The sequence below is a fragment of the Anolis carolinensis genome, chromosome 2 (assembly GCF_035594765.1).
Source record: "Anolis carolinensis isolate JA03-04 chromosome 2, rAnoCar3.1.pri, whole genome shotgun sequence".
In the NCBI taxonomy this organism is placed as follows: Eukaryota; Metazoa; Chordata; class Lepidosauria; order Squamata; family Dactyloidae; genus Anolis; species Anolis carolinensis.
Genome location: NC_085842.1, coordinates 183,236,218 through 183,252,464, shown reverse-complemented (window position 1 = coordinate 183,252,464; position 16,247 = coordinate 183,236,218). Strand labels below are relative to the sequence as shown.

Below are 16,247 nucleotides of genomic sequence, written 5' to 3'. Positions count from 1 at the left end.
TTCTGTGACCTTTTTTATTCACTCTGAAATAAAAGTTATCGGAGTCAAGAGGGCTATCTCTTGCAGATGAAGTTATTGTCAGGGCTGGGCCACAGATACATACTCTCCAACATTCAATAGGTGGAATATGTTTGGCCAAGGGGCATCAGAGGGTGGTCAAAAGACACAAGTTATAAGCAAAGATGAACACATAAGCTAAGACGGGTTGCAGCAGTTGAATTTCAGCCATGGAGACAGACTTGGGTCCCCTCAGACAAGCCACGCTTTCTCAGCTTCAAAGAAAGGCAATGGCAAACCCCCTCTAAAAACAAAACTGCCAAGAAAATCCTGTGATAGTTTCACCTTAACTGAAGGGTCTGATTGAAAAAAGGTTGTTTCTGACTTATGGCGACTTAACATCAAAGCATCAGTATACAATTCAAAATATACAAATATGCAAACAGGATTAAATATAAGTAGTATTTAAAAATTCCCAGTTAAAAACCAATAAATATATTCTGTGAGCACAGAATTTCAATTTCTGCTTAGCCATGGAAAACCTTCTGGGTGCCATTCAGTAAGTCATGCCGAAGAAGAAGGCAATGGCAAACTCTCTCTAAACAAATCCGGCCTAGGAAACCCTTAGGATGAATGGCACCATCACATGGAGTTGACGTAAAGGCACATATCAACAACAACAAAGGTGAATTAACTTGTGACTCCACAACATCCATTATATTTAAGCCTAAGGATGTAGAACTGCTTTGTTTACTATTATTGTCTTCCCTGCTGTCAAAATGTAGGCTGCAAGTTCACTGCAGGCTTTTCACCTGAAGGCTTCCCATGGGAACATCTGTTAGTGGCAACTTTTATTTAAAACACCCTAAAAACAGGATGCTATGCCACAGGAAAAAAAAAACCATCCTTCCAGTGGGGTGCAATTACCGTGTAGATTAAATCTGAAGGAAAGACCTATTATACATATGATTCCCCCTGGGATATTCACCATGGAGTCCTTGAAACACAGGCTCAGAAAGAAGTTCTGCTCAGTTCTGTTAGACCCATTGTATTTAGTATTGAGGTTCCAAGATGCTTTTCTTGACTTTTCAACTTGTGACAAAGACAAACAAAAGAAATAAGCAAAGAAAGAAACAAAGCTGTATTACACAGACTTGATCAGCCAGATAACCCACTCTTGTCTGCTGTTTATTAATGCAGATGCACTGGGAGAGGCTGAGAAGCCCTTGGGTGCTGGTTTAATTTAACATAATGTATTGAACTAATTATATTTAATGTAAAATATTTTTTAAAGGAAACCATTAAAACAAAGCATCTATTAGTGAAGATTGTGCAAGGGGAATAGGATAATCCTTTGCTATGCTTTGGCATTTGCTGTTTCCCAGTGAAAAATCGGGAGACTGAAACTCTTCGACATTTTTCTCAAGCTAGCTAGAACTGCTGGGACTTGATTTTTCTCCCTCATTTAGACTGAACTCCTTAGGATCCCTGAATAATTTTTTCTGTTTGGATTTCTAGATGACTTATAAGGGTCCACCATCTTCCTTCATTCATTACATACCTTTTTTCAATCAGACCCTTGAGTGCACTTCCATCTTCCCTCTTTCTCACCTACTTCCAAAAAATTAAAATAAATGATATGCCACATAGGTGCCTTCCAATGCCACTGAAGTGGCACCATATTTATAACTTCACTAAGCTGTTTTCATGAAGCCCATTCATACCCAAACCCTGTCTAGCTCCTTTTTGCCCGCTGCAAATACTAGGGAAATGGCTTTTTTTGGGAGCTTCAGGAAGCTGGTGGCTGCTGGGCTATGTTCTCTTTGCTCTTGGCTTCCAAGGAGTTAGAAGCGCAGGAAGGATATTTTTTGTGCAAACCCAACCTCCTTACTTGAAAATCCAATGAGAAGACTAGAACAACCGAGACACAAGAATGAAAGACAATAATATACCTCTGAACTGTGAGGAGGGATGGACTCATGACATCGGAATGGGATCATGCAGATGTTGTCCTCCAGATGTTGGGTTATTAATGGAGGGAGTTAGACCACCACCATTTGGAGAGTTACATGATCCACCACCTTGCTTTAAAATGTGGCTGGATGAATAGGACAGTCTTCCTCCATTGTCTCCCTTCATCTGTTTTAGCCTACAGTTCTCATTATCCCTAACCATTGACCATGCTGACTGAGACAGAGTGTAACAGTAGCCCAAAACCTATGGAGGGACTGAGACTAAAGGAGGCTGAACAAGGGGAAACAGGTCAATGAATTTTGGGACAAAGGGGAGGGGAGTGTGTCAAAGCACTCCCTTTTGATAAACTATGCTGTTTACTAGTTCATAAGATGGAGCAGTATTACCGTCTACATGTTTTGAAATTTTAAATTTCATGGGAAGTTTATCTAGACCAGTGGTTCTCAACCTGGGGTCCCCAGATGTTTTTGGCCTTCAACTCCCAGAAATCCTAACAGTTGGTAAACTGGCTGGGATTTCTGGGAGTTGTAGGCCAAAAACATCTGGGGACCCCAGGTTGAGAATCACTGATCTAGACTTTCTCTCTCTGCTATTTGTGATTGCTCCTATGCTTGGCAGAGGTCATGCCCGAGTTTAGTAGCCACCACTGAATTCAGAATCACACAGACAGCTGTTTGTGATATATAATATTTTTATTATCTGAAGAAACCTGGCTATTGCCAGGGTCAAAGGCACTGAGGAAAAGAGAAAAGGGTAGGGTGGGGTAGTTCTGTAGCTACAAAAAAAGAGAACTTTGTTGCATAGTTTGTAAAATTCTAACATCAGAGGTGACAGATAGTGACAACATCATTCCTCTGTGAGAATCTTAATTTTGACACACATTCAACCTCAATGGCACACACTTTGGTTTTCTATCCCCCCAAATAAAGCAATAAAAACTTACTATTGGCTTCTTGGGATTTCCATTCTAGGAAGGGCATCCAGTGGATGGCAGACTCAAAAGATTGCCCCAGAAGGATTCAACGATGCATTTTAAAAACATCTTACAAAACACAGACAGAAGGATCAAATGCAATTAAATAAATTAGGAACCTGTACAGTAAAGCACAGAAGAAAACAAGCTGAACCTTCTTCTCTCAGTTCTAACATTTAACTTGAGCCCACTCCAAAATCCTGTATGCTCCAATAGTCTCATGGAAACTTCATAGCCACAATAAAGTAGGTGACAGACTTGATCCTAATGGAACTGTAGTGTGGGCTTGCACTTGCCTAAAAATGGCTCAGTTTAACTGCTTTGGATGGAGTTGGCTAGATGAGGGTCTATGATCAGGACTGCAACAGAATTTGGAAAGCAGGAGACACAAGTCCCCCTTAGTCCCACTAGCAATGACAGCTAAAAGAATGAGCTTCTAGGAGCTGCGAGTAAGTAGGAACAAAACAACATTGCCAAATGTACTTTTCAAGACCTAAAGAAAGAATGAAAATATAATTGTTTTTTCAAAAAAGCAGAAATGAAAGAAACCTAAAGCTATAACTGCATATGCAAAAAGTGACAGGCAACCTCAAATGCAGATGGGGAAACCCAGATTTTTTTTATAATGCTGGCAGATATGCAGACTCTCTGCAAATAAAAAATAGTAATATCGGGGAGAAGTGATCAGGATTCTAGCCTGCTCTATTCCCCACCAGTTTAGTTTGCAAGTAAAGCTCTTGCACATATTTCTTAGGAAATGTTTTTTCAAATGAGAGTCTGAACTGACTCTTTCACCCACTCTGGATCGCACCACCTCATTCTCCTATGTGTGCAGCCTTTGCCCAAGAGCAACACTGAAAGATGTCCCAGCCTGAGCTGAAAGTGGTCAGAGACCTGGCCCGTGTGCTTCTAAAACTAACCATGAGGTTGATATGGCAATTGCCCGCATTAGCTGTGATGAAATCATGAGGACACTGTAACAGAACAGTGTAGGATGATCCATCTTGGTGGCCCTCTCCCCCTTTGCCTATGTGCTTCTTTGTGTTTATGCCCACACAAAATTACCTTGTGTGGACCAGAGTGACAATTGCTGCTTCTAGCAACAAAGAAAGCTGTGAAAGCAATTGCCTAAATAGAGCAGGAAAGACACATGGCAGTAGCTCAGAGGCCTGCTTGGATGGGTTTAAAAGCCCAAGGTATCCCCTGACCACAGACCAATAAGCAGGGCCCTAATGGTTGCTCATAGCATAAAGCAAAAAAGGTGGGGAATAAAATTCTTTTTATGACACCGTTTTCATCAGCCCTAGCTAGCATTGCCAATGGTGAGCAATGCTGGGAGCTGCCATCCAATGAAATTTGAATGGTTGTATGATTCCCATTCCTAACTGCAAACATTCCAATGCTGCAAACTTTCTAAAATTCCCACAGTGCTCTGGAGTCGTCTGATAAACTTAGCATTTTGTATGGCTTCCTTGACCCAAACATAGAAGGGGAAGTGATCATCAGGCCCAAGTGTTTTGAATACAGATGCCAGCCCTATAGGATTAATTCCTCAGAAAAAAGAAACAGGATGTGAGTTCACTTGTTTTCACTAGCAGCCATTTTTCTCACTTAAAACAGAAGTGGCACCCAGGGAGAAGCACACTCTGGAACAGCAGCAATGGCTTCATGTGAAACATGCGTGCAAAATGGCAGAGCTGAGAGAAAAAGGTCAGCAAGGTGCAAATATCAAGCTTTCTGCACTTTGTCAACTCAAATCATGACCCCTGAAGCCAGCATCTCAGAATTGCAGAAAGGGTCTCTTTTATAGCTACAGCAAATGCTATAGCAGATCACAGTTAGGTTGCTGATCTGTTCCTTCACATGGAAAACACAACTGGTAGCAAGTATTCAAACAACAAAAGCAACACAACAACCTTCATGAGTTGCAGGACAGCGCAGGGTTTGTTTGTTTGAAAACAGAAGCATCTGTGTGAAGATATACTGCCAAAATTACATGGGAGGAGGCACAACCATTTTCTAAAAAAAGGAAATGTGGTTTCTTCTTTCCCTTGCCTTACCCCGTTGTCAGTAACATCACACACAATAGGAAGAGGGGGGAAAAAGACAAGTTGCTGCCCTCTTTATGTGGAGAAATACTAGAAAGCTGAATAAATGTAACTTCATTGGTGCAGGTCCCCTCATTTGCGCGTAAAAATATTTCTGAATTAGAAGGAAAAGTTGCTTTTTTGGACTACAACTCCAAGAATTCTCAGGAAAGCAGTCCTCCAAATCAGCTTTTCCAAGCTCCTATCTATATAGCCTGCTCTAGACAAGGGTTGAGAGTTCCTGTATCCGCTTTTATGTTTGAAGGACTGGCATATTTGAAATGACAATGTCCAACAACAGTGCACAAATGGCACTGCATTCTCTCTAGGGCATATCTTTGGGGACACTCACCCATTACTTTGGCAAGATAAAGAAGCATTCAAGTTCAAGACTAAAAAAAAAATGTGGACAAGGTTGCTGTAAAGGTATGGATATTTCAAGTGGCACTGTGATCAAGTATGTGTGTCTCAAGTGGTCCTAGAACAGTGGTTTTCAAAAACAACTTGCTGTAAGACCTCTTTGCCGCTTAAGTTTCTCTTCTGAGAGTAGTTTCCAGGGTGTTATATATATATGTATGTGTGAATGTATGTATGCATATGTGTGTGTGTCTGTATATATACACACATACACACACATACATATATATGGGTGCCAAGCAAATTGGAACTATGGCACCCAAAGAACACACTTAAAATGAGTCTCAGATTGGAGTCCTGCTGTGGGACAGTATGGACATACCTGTTTAAATGTGGAACTTTTTGCCTTTGGTCTTCTAAGGAACAGCAGGGGTTCATAGAGGACAGCTGAAAACATTGAGCATAGAACAATGTTTTCTTAACTTACTGGGCCCCCTGCCCCACGCTCAAGTTGGATCCCAAGTAGCCCAGGATTTCAGCATCACACAGTCCAACTAGATTCTGTAGACTAGCAGTGGCAAAAAGTGGAGGTCAGGTGAAGAAGGCAGCAAAGGGATGAGAGTTGCATGAGCTACATTCATGGCTTTGATTCATGTTGAAAACTTTGTGCAGTCATTTTGGTTTGGAAAGGCCAGAACCTGCCCAAGCATACTGCCAATCCTTGTAAAAAGATAGTGATGGGTGCTGGAGGGAGGCCTCCCTGAAACATCAGCAGACACAGAAGATGAGCTGGCAGTGGGGCATCAGATTCACACTGGACAGGGAGCTTTGGGGAATATTTAGGCACTGTGCTTATAGGAAGCTAGCTCCCATATGGAAGGGCAGAGTTCATAGATGCTTGGCAGTATAAACTGACCCCCCTCCCTACCCTGAACCAAGGCAGGGTGTGAGAGAAGGTTACTAAGTGCACAGAAAATAGGTGCCAGAAATGAGTACTGCCCCAATAAGGGGAAAAACAGGATTGTTCCTTCATTGAGCTGGGGTGATCCCGGTCCCTCCGTGTGCAGCTCCTGAGAGTAAAGCACAGCGACCAGGATCCCTCTTATTGAGCACAAGACTGAGCTGGAAGTGGACATTTCAGGGCATCCACACTTTAAACCTGTTCCACTGCCACAGAGGCTGTTGTGTCTTCTCCCAGGATTTGGCAGAGTTCATTGTGACGCTGTTGCATTTCGGGGACGCCAGCCAGCTGCTGCTCCAGGCGCTGCTTCTCTTCCCGGAGGGACAGGCGGGCCGCAGGGTCCAACTTTTCAAAACGCCATCCCCCTTCCCCATCAAACTGGAGGAGATGGGTGTGGTATTTCCTGGAAAGGGGGGGGGGGAGAAAGAAAGAAGAGGCCACTGAGATACTGTTCTTAGCGCAATGGGTTAAACCCTTGTGCTGGCAGGACCGCTGATCAATAAGTTGGCAGTTCAAATCCAGGGAGAGCAGGTGAGCTCCCTCTGTCAGTTCCAGCTCCCCATGCGAGGACATGAGAGAAGTCTCCCACAATGATAGTAAAACATCAAGCATCCCGGCATCCCCTGGGCAATGTCCTTGCAGACGGCCAATTCTCTCACATCAGAAGCAACTTGCAGTTTCTCAAGTTGCTCTTGACATGAAAAAAAACCTCCCTCCTATCTCTAGCAAGGCCACTGCCGCCCCATTCCAGCTGCTGCCCCTCATTCCTCTGGGTCCAGCTAGTGCTCTGATGTGTGGGTGGGGTTGGCATGCCCATCTGTTCCTGGAGAGGGATCTTTTTTCCACCACTCTGGGGGAGTCAGGAACAAAGCGGCTCTCAGTCCCCAGAGATGAGACTGTGATGGCCGCCCCCGCCACTGCTTCCTGCTGGGGACGTGACTCCCTGCTTGGGAAAGCAGCCAGGGACTAGAGGGGCTGAAGGAAACAGGGAGAGAGACTAGAAGGAGAGGAAGCCATTGGGAGCTGGGAGGAAGGAGGGCAAGCCCCAGTATGGCCAGATTCTGTACACACCCAGCTTCCTGTCCCTTCATAAAGTAAGCAGGAAGGAGGATTCTAGCAGATGCTTCCTTTCTCTTCTCAGAACAGTTTAGTTATTTAAAAGGGATCTTCAGGATATCTGGGATCAGGTAGCTGTGTTAGGAGGTGGTCCCAGGAAACTCTTTGAGCTGTCCCAACTCCAGCCAAGGCAAACCAGGGGAACACCAGCAACCTCTGCTGGTCACGGAGGAAACCTCAAGTCCAGCATCGCAAGGAAGCCTTCCTTGTTGCCCTTAAAAGTGGGTGGCTATGGGTGGGGTGGGAACTTGCCTGCCTTCTCAAAAAGGAGGTCTTTATCAGCTGAGGATTAGCACAGGTTTGTAGAAAGCTGAAAACTATGAGCCTGAAATAATGTTTTCTTTGCTTGCTGTGCCATTTCACCCCAAATGCCTCCCGAGGTAGAGGTACAGGGTTGTTGTGTGTCTTTCGGGCTGTGTGGCCATGTTCCAGAAGCACACACAGCCCGAAAGACACACAACAACCCTGTGATCCTGGCCATGAAAGCCTTCGACAACACGTAGAGGTACAGCTTCCTCAAATGGCATTCTAAGTAGCCATAAGGAGCCTCTGGTGGCCTAGGGGATAAAAGCATTGTGACTTGAAGGTTCAAATCCCACCCGGGGAGAGCGTGGATGAGCTCCCTCTATCAGCCCCAGCTCCACGCGGGGACATGAGAGAAGCCTCCCATAAGGATGGTAAAACATCAAAACATCCGGGCATCCCCTGGGCAACGTCCTTGCAGACGGCCAATTCTCTCACTCCAGAAGCAACTCAGCTTGCTCCTGACACGAAAAAAAAGTGGCCCAAGATTTCATCATCTAGGTCCTGCAGCCCCGTGATGGCAACAAATGGAGGTCAAGTGACGGAAAAGAGTTGCAAAGGCTACATGTATCACTTTCATTCATATTGAAATGCTGTATAATTATTTTGGTGTGGAAAGGACACCGGGTTCAAGGAAAGCTGCCAGGCCTTGCAAAAAGATAGCAATGTGTGCTGCAGGAGATTTCCCCAAAAGAGAAGACACAGGCGACAGAGGCAAAAGAATTCATATTGGAGAGGGAGACATATAGTAGCCACTACCATGATGGCAGAAGGGAAGATGAGATAATGAAACTGATATTACCGCCGGAAACTGATATTACCACAGCCGGAAAAGAAAGTAAGTATAATCTAACTTATGAGCCCTGGTGGCTAAGTGCGTTAAAGCACTGAGTTGGAGACCGAAAGGTCCCAGGTTCAATCCCCGGGAGCGGCGTGAGCGGCTGCTGTTAGCTCTAGCTCCTGCCAACCTAGCAGTTTGAAAACATGCCAATGTGAGTAGATCAATAGGTACCGCTCCGGCGGGAAGGTAACGGGGATCCATGCAGTCATGCCGGCCACATGACCTGGAGGTGTCAACAGACAACGCTGGCTCTTCGGCTTAGAAATGGAGATGAGCACCAACCCCCAGAGTCAGACATGACTGGACTTAACGTCAGGGGAAAACCTTTTTAACCTTATAATCTTACTTAAACCAACAGAAATTGACCAACAGAAGTTAGAAAATGACAGTAAACCTGTTTTAATTTATAAAATTATTAGTTTTAATCTTAACGCAAAGGTGTCAAACATGTCGCCCTCTAGATGCTGGGGCCTCCAACTGACAGAAACCCTAGCCAACTTGACTAGGAATTCTGGGAGCTGAAACCCAAAACCTCTGGAAAACCACAATTTTAACACCACTGATCTAACGTATACCAATGGAAATGGACAAAGTTAGGATATGCAACTAAATTCATGGAAATTTATGGAATTATTACACAAGTTTAGATGTGACAAAAATAATCTACATCCAGATTAATATATCACTACAAATACATTTAACTTGTATTTTGGGCCTTCATGTGATATAAAGCCATTTTTTTTACAAACAGGTTTTGTCTTCTTCAACCATAAAACAACCTTGAAAGAATAAATGTATGCATAACAGATTTGCACTAAAATTTCTTCCCCTTCCCACAGTTTCATCAGTTTATTTTTTTAAGGTGTTTCATGGTGAAGGTGGCACCAGATAACTTGAAGATATGCACTCCCCAATGATGATAACTGATTTTATATCAGATGAAGGACTGAAATGCCATTGCAGCCATCAATCTGTTTTTTTACTTTTTCCAAGGACTAAACGACTCTCTTGAAAAGTGTGTTTTCCATTTGTAGTGATACATATATTTGAATGTGAGTTGTTATGTAGCTTTTAAAATTGTGTAATAATTTTATCAATGTTTAGACGGATATATGATTGCCTTTCCTATCCTTATGTATGTTGGTCAACTTCAACTGCAATCAGAATAAACATTAACTTGGAGCAACGGTGTTATTGAAGGAATGAGGTATACCTAACCTAGGCATGTGGTTGGAAGAATGTAGCATATTTCCAAGAGAGGCAGAATCAGATCAATGGAAGAAGTGATGTGATACAGACAGCCTCCTGAGAAAACTATAGCCAAGGGGAGTACTGTTCAGGGTGTTGGACTGGGACTTACATTCTGTCAGTTTTGTGACTGGGGAGGAATTGGAAGTCAATGAATAACAGGGTTATTCACCACCAACATCTTTAATGTTTCAGCTAAATATTTTAAACCGCTGAAACGTTGGCCTTTTCAGAGTTTCAGCAGTCACACTAGAGGTCAGCTGCTGTGAAACAATAAGTGTGTTCCACACTGACCAAATCAAATATTAAAGAGAATTTTGTTTATGTACAAATGCAGAACAACTGGCTTAGCTAGACACTGCATGTACACATCTTCTGAGAAAGTGCAACAATCTGTGCAGTGATTTTTACAGTAGTCTTATTATGACCTACTCTACACCACTGGAGTTGAGGCCGGAAGTCCCTGGTGGCGCAATGGATTAAACCTTTGTGCCGGCAGGACTGCTGACCTACAGGTCATTGGTTCGAATCTAGGGAAAGCAGGTGAGCTTCCTCTTTCAGTTCCAGCTCCCCATGTGGGGACATGAGAGAAGCCTCCCACAAGGATGGTAAAACATCAAACATCCAGGCGTCCCTTGGGCAACATCCTTGCAGATGGCCAATTCTCTCACAGCAGAAGCTACTTGCAGTTTCTCAAGTCACTCCTGACACACAAAAAAACCCCAAAAAACTCGAGTTGAGGTTGTAAAATCTTTGGTTCTTTACATTTCAACAGTGATTGACAATAGAAGACTTTTACAGTATGGTTGTGACACCTAAGTTCTAGTGTGACTGTTGTTATTGTAGATAATATTTGCAGTGATTTTATATTGTTATTCAAAATGCATCTTCTATTGTATTTCTACTTTTGCGTTGGTTCTATTTTTTTATTCTACCTATCCCAATTTTGTATGGTACTTTAATGCTCACTGAGCCATGACACTCACTGGATAGTCTTGAGCCAGTCGTGCTCTTTTTCTGACTCGTCTTTTGTGATTTTGTGAGGGTAAATTTGGGTAGTCTAGGTGCAGTAGCACTACCTTGAAATCCATTGAAGGAAAGGCAAGATATAATGTAAAAAATATATAAAACTCACTATCTCCCAAATCTGGTCCTCAACCAGCTCCCCATTCCTTCCCTCCCAGCCTACCTTTTATGGATCATGCTCATTTTCCCTATATCATTCCAGTTTTATTTTATGTTCTGCCTAGGTGAGCACACCGTCTACCCACCCTCTACCGAGTCCCAAGTCTATCCATGGATGGAAATAAGCATGAAAGGGATAACCTGTGATTTTTGATGGGCGCACAGAGATTATTGTGTGGGGTACATTCTCATGGTGCACCACTGAAGTAGTACTTGGCAGGGATTCTATTGATCTTGCCTCCAAATAATAATAATAACAACAACAACAACAACAACAAGAAAACAACAACAACAAACAACAACAACAAACAACAACAACTTCTTTTTGTAAGCCGCCTCCATCTCCCTGAAGGGAGTCGGGCAGCTTACATGGGGACGAGCCCAATCAACATAGTTAAAATATAACATGCTAAGTACAGTAGAGTCTCACTTATCCAAGCCTCGCTTATCCAAGCTTCTGGATTATCCAAGCCATTTTTGTAGTCAATTGTTTTCAATATATCATGATATTTTGGTGCTAAATTCGTAAATACAGTAATTACAATATAACATTACTGCGTATTGAACTACTTTTTCTGTCAAATGTGTTGTATAACATGATGTTTTGGTGCACAGAGATTATTGTGTGGGGTACATTCTCATGGTGCACCACTGAAGTAGTACTTGGCAGGGATTCTATTGATCTTGCCTCCAAATAATAATAATAATAATAATAATAATAATAATAATAATAATAATAATAATAATAATATCAACAACAACAACAACAAGAAAACAACAACAACAAACAACAACAACTTCTTTTTGTAAGCCGCCTCCATCTCCCTGAAGGGAGTCGGGCAGCTTACATGGGGACGAGCCCAATCAACATAGTTAAAATATAACATGCTAAGTACAGTAGAGTCTCACTTATCCAAGCCTCGCTTATCCAAGCTTCTGGATTATCCAAGCCATTTTTGTAGTCAATTGTTTTCAATATATCATGATATTTTGGTGCTAAATTCGTAAATACAGTAATTACAATATAACATTACTGCGTATTGAACTACTTTTTCTATCAAATGTGTTGTATAACATGATGTTTTGGTGCACAGAGATTATTGTGTGGGGTACATTCTCATGGTGCACCACTGAAGTAGTACTTGGCAGGGATTCTATTGATCTTGCCTCCAAATAATAATAATAATAATAATAATAATAATAATAATATCAACAACAACAACAAGAAAACAACAACAACAAACAACAACAACTTCTTTTTGTAAGCCGCCTCCATCTCCCTGAAGGGAGTCGGGCAGCTTACATGGGGACGAGCCCAATCAACATAGTTAAAATATAACATGCTAAGTACAGTAGAGTCTCACTTATCCAAGCCTCGCTTATCCAAGCTTCTGGATTATCCAAGCCATTTTTGTAGTCAATGTTTTCAATATATCATGATATTTTGGTGCTAAATTCATAAATACAGTAATTACAATATAACATTACTGCGTATTGAACTACTTTTTCTGTCAAATGTGTTGTGTAACATGATGTTTTGGTGCTTAATTTGTAAAATCATAACCTAATTTGATGTTTAATAGGCTTTTCCTTAATCCCTCCTTATTATCCAAGATATTCGCTTATCCAAGCTTCTGCTGGCCCGTTTAGCTTGGATAAGTGAGACTCTACTGTAACTACATAGTACATGGTACATAGTAAGTACATAAACAGTAACATAAGCTCTGAAGTGTGGCTGGGTGATTCCAGAAGGGGTTGTGGAAAGGGATTTTGCACCACCTTGAAACTAACTTGAGAGAACAATGTTGACAGAGAAAGCATTCATAGACTGTAAGTCTACTTTCTTCAGACTTAGTTTACAAAATCTTATGCTACCTAAACTTCATTCTCTCTGTTAGTATCTAAGATGCTAAAAGATCCCTTTGCATACTGATAGTCCAGATTAACACTGCTACATCTTTGATTTCTGCTCAGAGCCTTTAGAAGAATACTGTTGTAGGAGAAAAAGTCCTCGAGCATATCTAAAGGGTAGAAGCCTGAGGGAGTCTGATGTTGCAAAGTTACTGAGATTTAATAATAATAATAATAATAATAATAATAATAATAATAATAATAATAATAATAACTTAATTTTTATACCCCGCCCCATCTCCCCGAAGGGACTCGGGGTGGCTTACATGGGGCCTAGCCCGATAAAACAATCAAATATCAATGATACAACAATAAAACAATTATACCAATAAAACCTCAATTATCAGTAAAACAATCGATAAAATCAACATGAAGCATACAATATTAAAACAGGAGACTAATTCATAAAACCCAGTACAGAATGTGCCGGAATGGGGAAGGTATTTCACGGTTGAAATCGACAATAAAGTGCAAAATAACATTTGGTGAATGGGACACTTGATCAGTAACTCTTTGAGTCCCCATGTTATTCTGGGATACTTGTTTAATAGACATATACCGGTATTTCGTTTTAAATAACACAGAGCAAAGGTCAGTGAATTGGGTAAGGAAGACCAAAAGAAGCATAGAATGCTGGCTTCGAATCTATGGGGAGACATACCATAATGAAGGTCGATGGGTGATGGAGAGTAGGGCTATCCCAGCATCCTTTGCTGCCTGGAAGATCTTGCCTTCTACATCAATGCTGACTGCACTGGTGCATTCATCCAGGAGAGCATATTGTGGCCTTGAGAAATAATCAAAGGCTAAAATTAGAGATCTAAAGTGGCTGTTCACTTGGTATATACTACACAGAGCACATTATCTTCCCCACTCCTTCATTGCGATTTCACACATCATTTCTCAGTGTTGACCCCGTCTGCACTTCTTCTATCTTCCCCTTTCCTTCATTACATTTCTTCACCTCCTCCTGTTTCTCACTCATGACCGTTTGCATCTCCTCTTCTACCTTTTGTCTGTGATCTTACATTTCTCATCTGCATCTTTCTTTGTTTTCCCTGATGTGTCACTCAGCCTTTGCTCTGGACATATTTATGATCACACTCCTCACACAATTTATAGCTAAGCTAGGAGGAGGAGGTGCAAATGTATTAGATGGAAGATGATTGCTGTATTCCTTATTCGTCATTCCACTAACCTGTGGTAGAACATTCGTGCCATCCCCATTCGCTGCTTCTCGCCACCGGAAAGCACGTCCTTCCAGTCGCTGACTGCTTCCCAGCCTGGCCACAAATGGAAAGACATGGTATTTCAATGGTTACATAATTGGGACCGTGTCTTGTACCTTCCCACACCACCTTTTTGTGCTGTCATTTCCTTCTTCATTTGAGCAAAGGGACAACTGGGAAGCAACATTACACAATTTCTGTTTCCAGCTATTCTCCATGAACTCAACACCAGCACTGCCCTATTTTTGCCCACACCATCCCTGGCACCCACCTCCCTCACGCTGCACAATGTAGTTGAGGTTGACAATGTCCAGAATCTGCTCCAGATTGGCATCTGTCATTCTTTTGCATGCCATGTCTGCTGCTGTGTCTGGGTAGATCACCTGATCCCGCAGGGTTCCCACAGACATGTATGGCCTAGAATTGGAAGGACAAATAGGCATATCATGTTTAGCCTTCACATGAGAGGCTCCAAAGCATTTCCCCACATAACTTCCCTCAGTTGTGTTCCCCACAGTCCTCTAAAGTAGGTCATTGGAATGAAATTGGCACTGAGTTGTGATACAAATGCAAAAGAAACTTTCTGGATTATAATTCCTAGAATCCTCCAACCAGGATTTCCATCTAGATGCAGGATTCTGGGAACTTAATTGCAAAACTTTACAATTACAAGAATCATAGAATCATAGAATAGTAAAGTTGGAAGAAACCTCATGGGCCATCCAGTCCAACCCCCTGCCATGAAGCAGGAAATCGCATTCAAAGCACCCCCGACAGATGGTCATCCAGCCTCTGTTTAAAAGCCTCCAAAGAAGGAGCCTCCACCACAGTCCGGGGAAGAGAGTTCCACTGCCGAACAGCCCTCACTGTGAGGAAGTTCTTCCTAATGTTCAGGTGGAATCTCCTTTCTTGTAGTTTGAAGCCATTGTTCTGTGTCCTAGTCTGCAGGGCATCAGAAAACAAGCTTGTTCCCTCATCCCTATGACTTGACCTCACATATTTGTACATGGCTATCATTTCTCCTCTCAGCCTTCTCTTCTGCAGGCTAAACATGCCCAGTTCTTTAAGCCTCTCCTCATAGGGCTTGTTCTCCAGACCTTTGATCATTTTAGTTGCCCTCCTCTGGACGTTTTCCAGCTTGTCAACATCTCCCTTCAACTGTGGTGCCCAGAATTGGATGCAGTATTCCAGGTGTGGTCTGACCAAGGCAGAATAGAGGGGGAGCATGACTTCCCTGGATCTAGACACTATACCCCTATTTATGCAGGCCAGAATCCCGTTGGCTTTCTTAGCAGCCGCATCACATTGCTGGCTCATGTTTAACTTGTTGTCCACAAGGACTCCAAGATCTTTTTCACATGTACTGCTGTCTAGCCAGGTTTCCCCCATTCTGTATCTTTGCATTCCATTTTTTCTGCCAAAGTGAAGTATCTTGCATTTGTCCCTGTTGAATTTCATTTTGTTAGTTTCGGCCCATCTCTCTAGTCTGTCAAGATCGTTTTGAATTCTGCTCCTTTCTTCTGGAGTGTTGGCTATCCCTCCCAGTTTGGTGTCGTCTGCAAACTTGATGATCGTGTCTTCTAACCCTGTGTCTAAGTCGTTAATAAAGATAAACAAGCTCTGATTATGCCACGTTCCTTCCCCATCCTTGAAGATCATCTGAATTCTGCCTTGTGATACCTCTGTGGAATGTAGAACAGCCGATGGGGTGGAGGTTTATAGAGGATGCCATCATACGTCGGCCAGAGTCCACCCAGAATTCGGAACAGTGAGCTCTTCCCACAGCCATTTGGGCCTGTGATCAACAGATGCATGCCTTCCTCCACCTGCAAAGAGGTAGCAGAGAAAGTTAGGAAGGACTGGCTTTCCCTTTGCTTTTACAGTCAGTGCCCTCCCTTTCTATCTCCATAACCTGTCAGCCCCTCTAGGCAATATACCAACTGAGGCCACATGCCATTTGGGGCCTTAATAGCAATCTCTGTCCCACGTCAGCTCACTCTCTCTCTTCCACATCCAATCTTGCACTCCTTTTCCCAGACTTTTCTACATACTCACAAAAAGATAA

The 16,247-nt window shown here is 42.5% G+C and overlaps 1 protein-coding gene across 1 annotated transcript in view; it reads right to left on the bottom strand.

Moving 5' to 3' along the window:
- Positions 1 to 2,644: 2,644 nt before the first annotated feature.
- Positions 2,645 to 16,247, bottom strand: part of abcd1 (ATP binding cassette subfamily D member 1) — a 31,480-nt gene continuing 17,877 nt past the window's right edge. The window contains exons 6-10 of the mRNA XM_062971259.1: positions 15,863 to 16,008; positions 14,454 to 14,599; positions 14,152 to 14,236; positions 13,615 to 13,740; positions 2,645 to 6,752 (exon numbers count right to left, since the gene is read on the bottom strand). Of these exons, the coding sequence (XP_062827329.1) occupies positions 6,542 to 6,752; positions 13,615 to 13,740; positions 14,152 to 14,236; positions 14,454 to 14,599; positions 15,863 to 16,008 (714 nt within the window). The 3' untranslated portion in view covers positions 2,645 to 6,541. The remainder of the gene's footprint in view (positions 6,753 to 13,614; positions 13,741 to 14,151; positions 14,237 to 14,453; positions 14,600 to 15,862; positions 16,009 to 16,247) is intronic.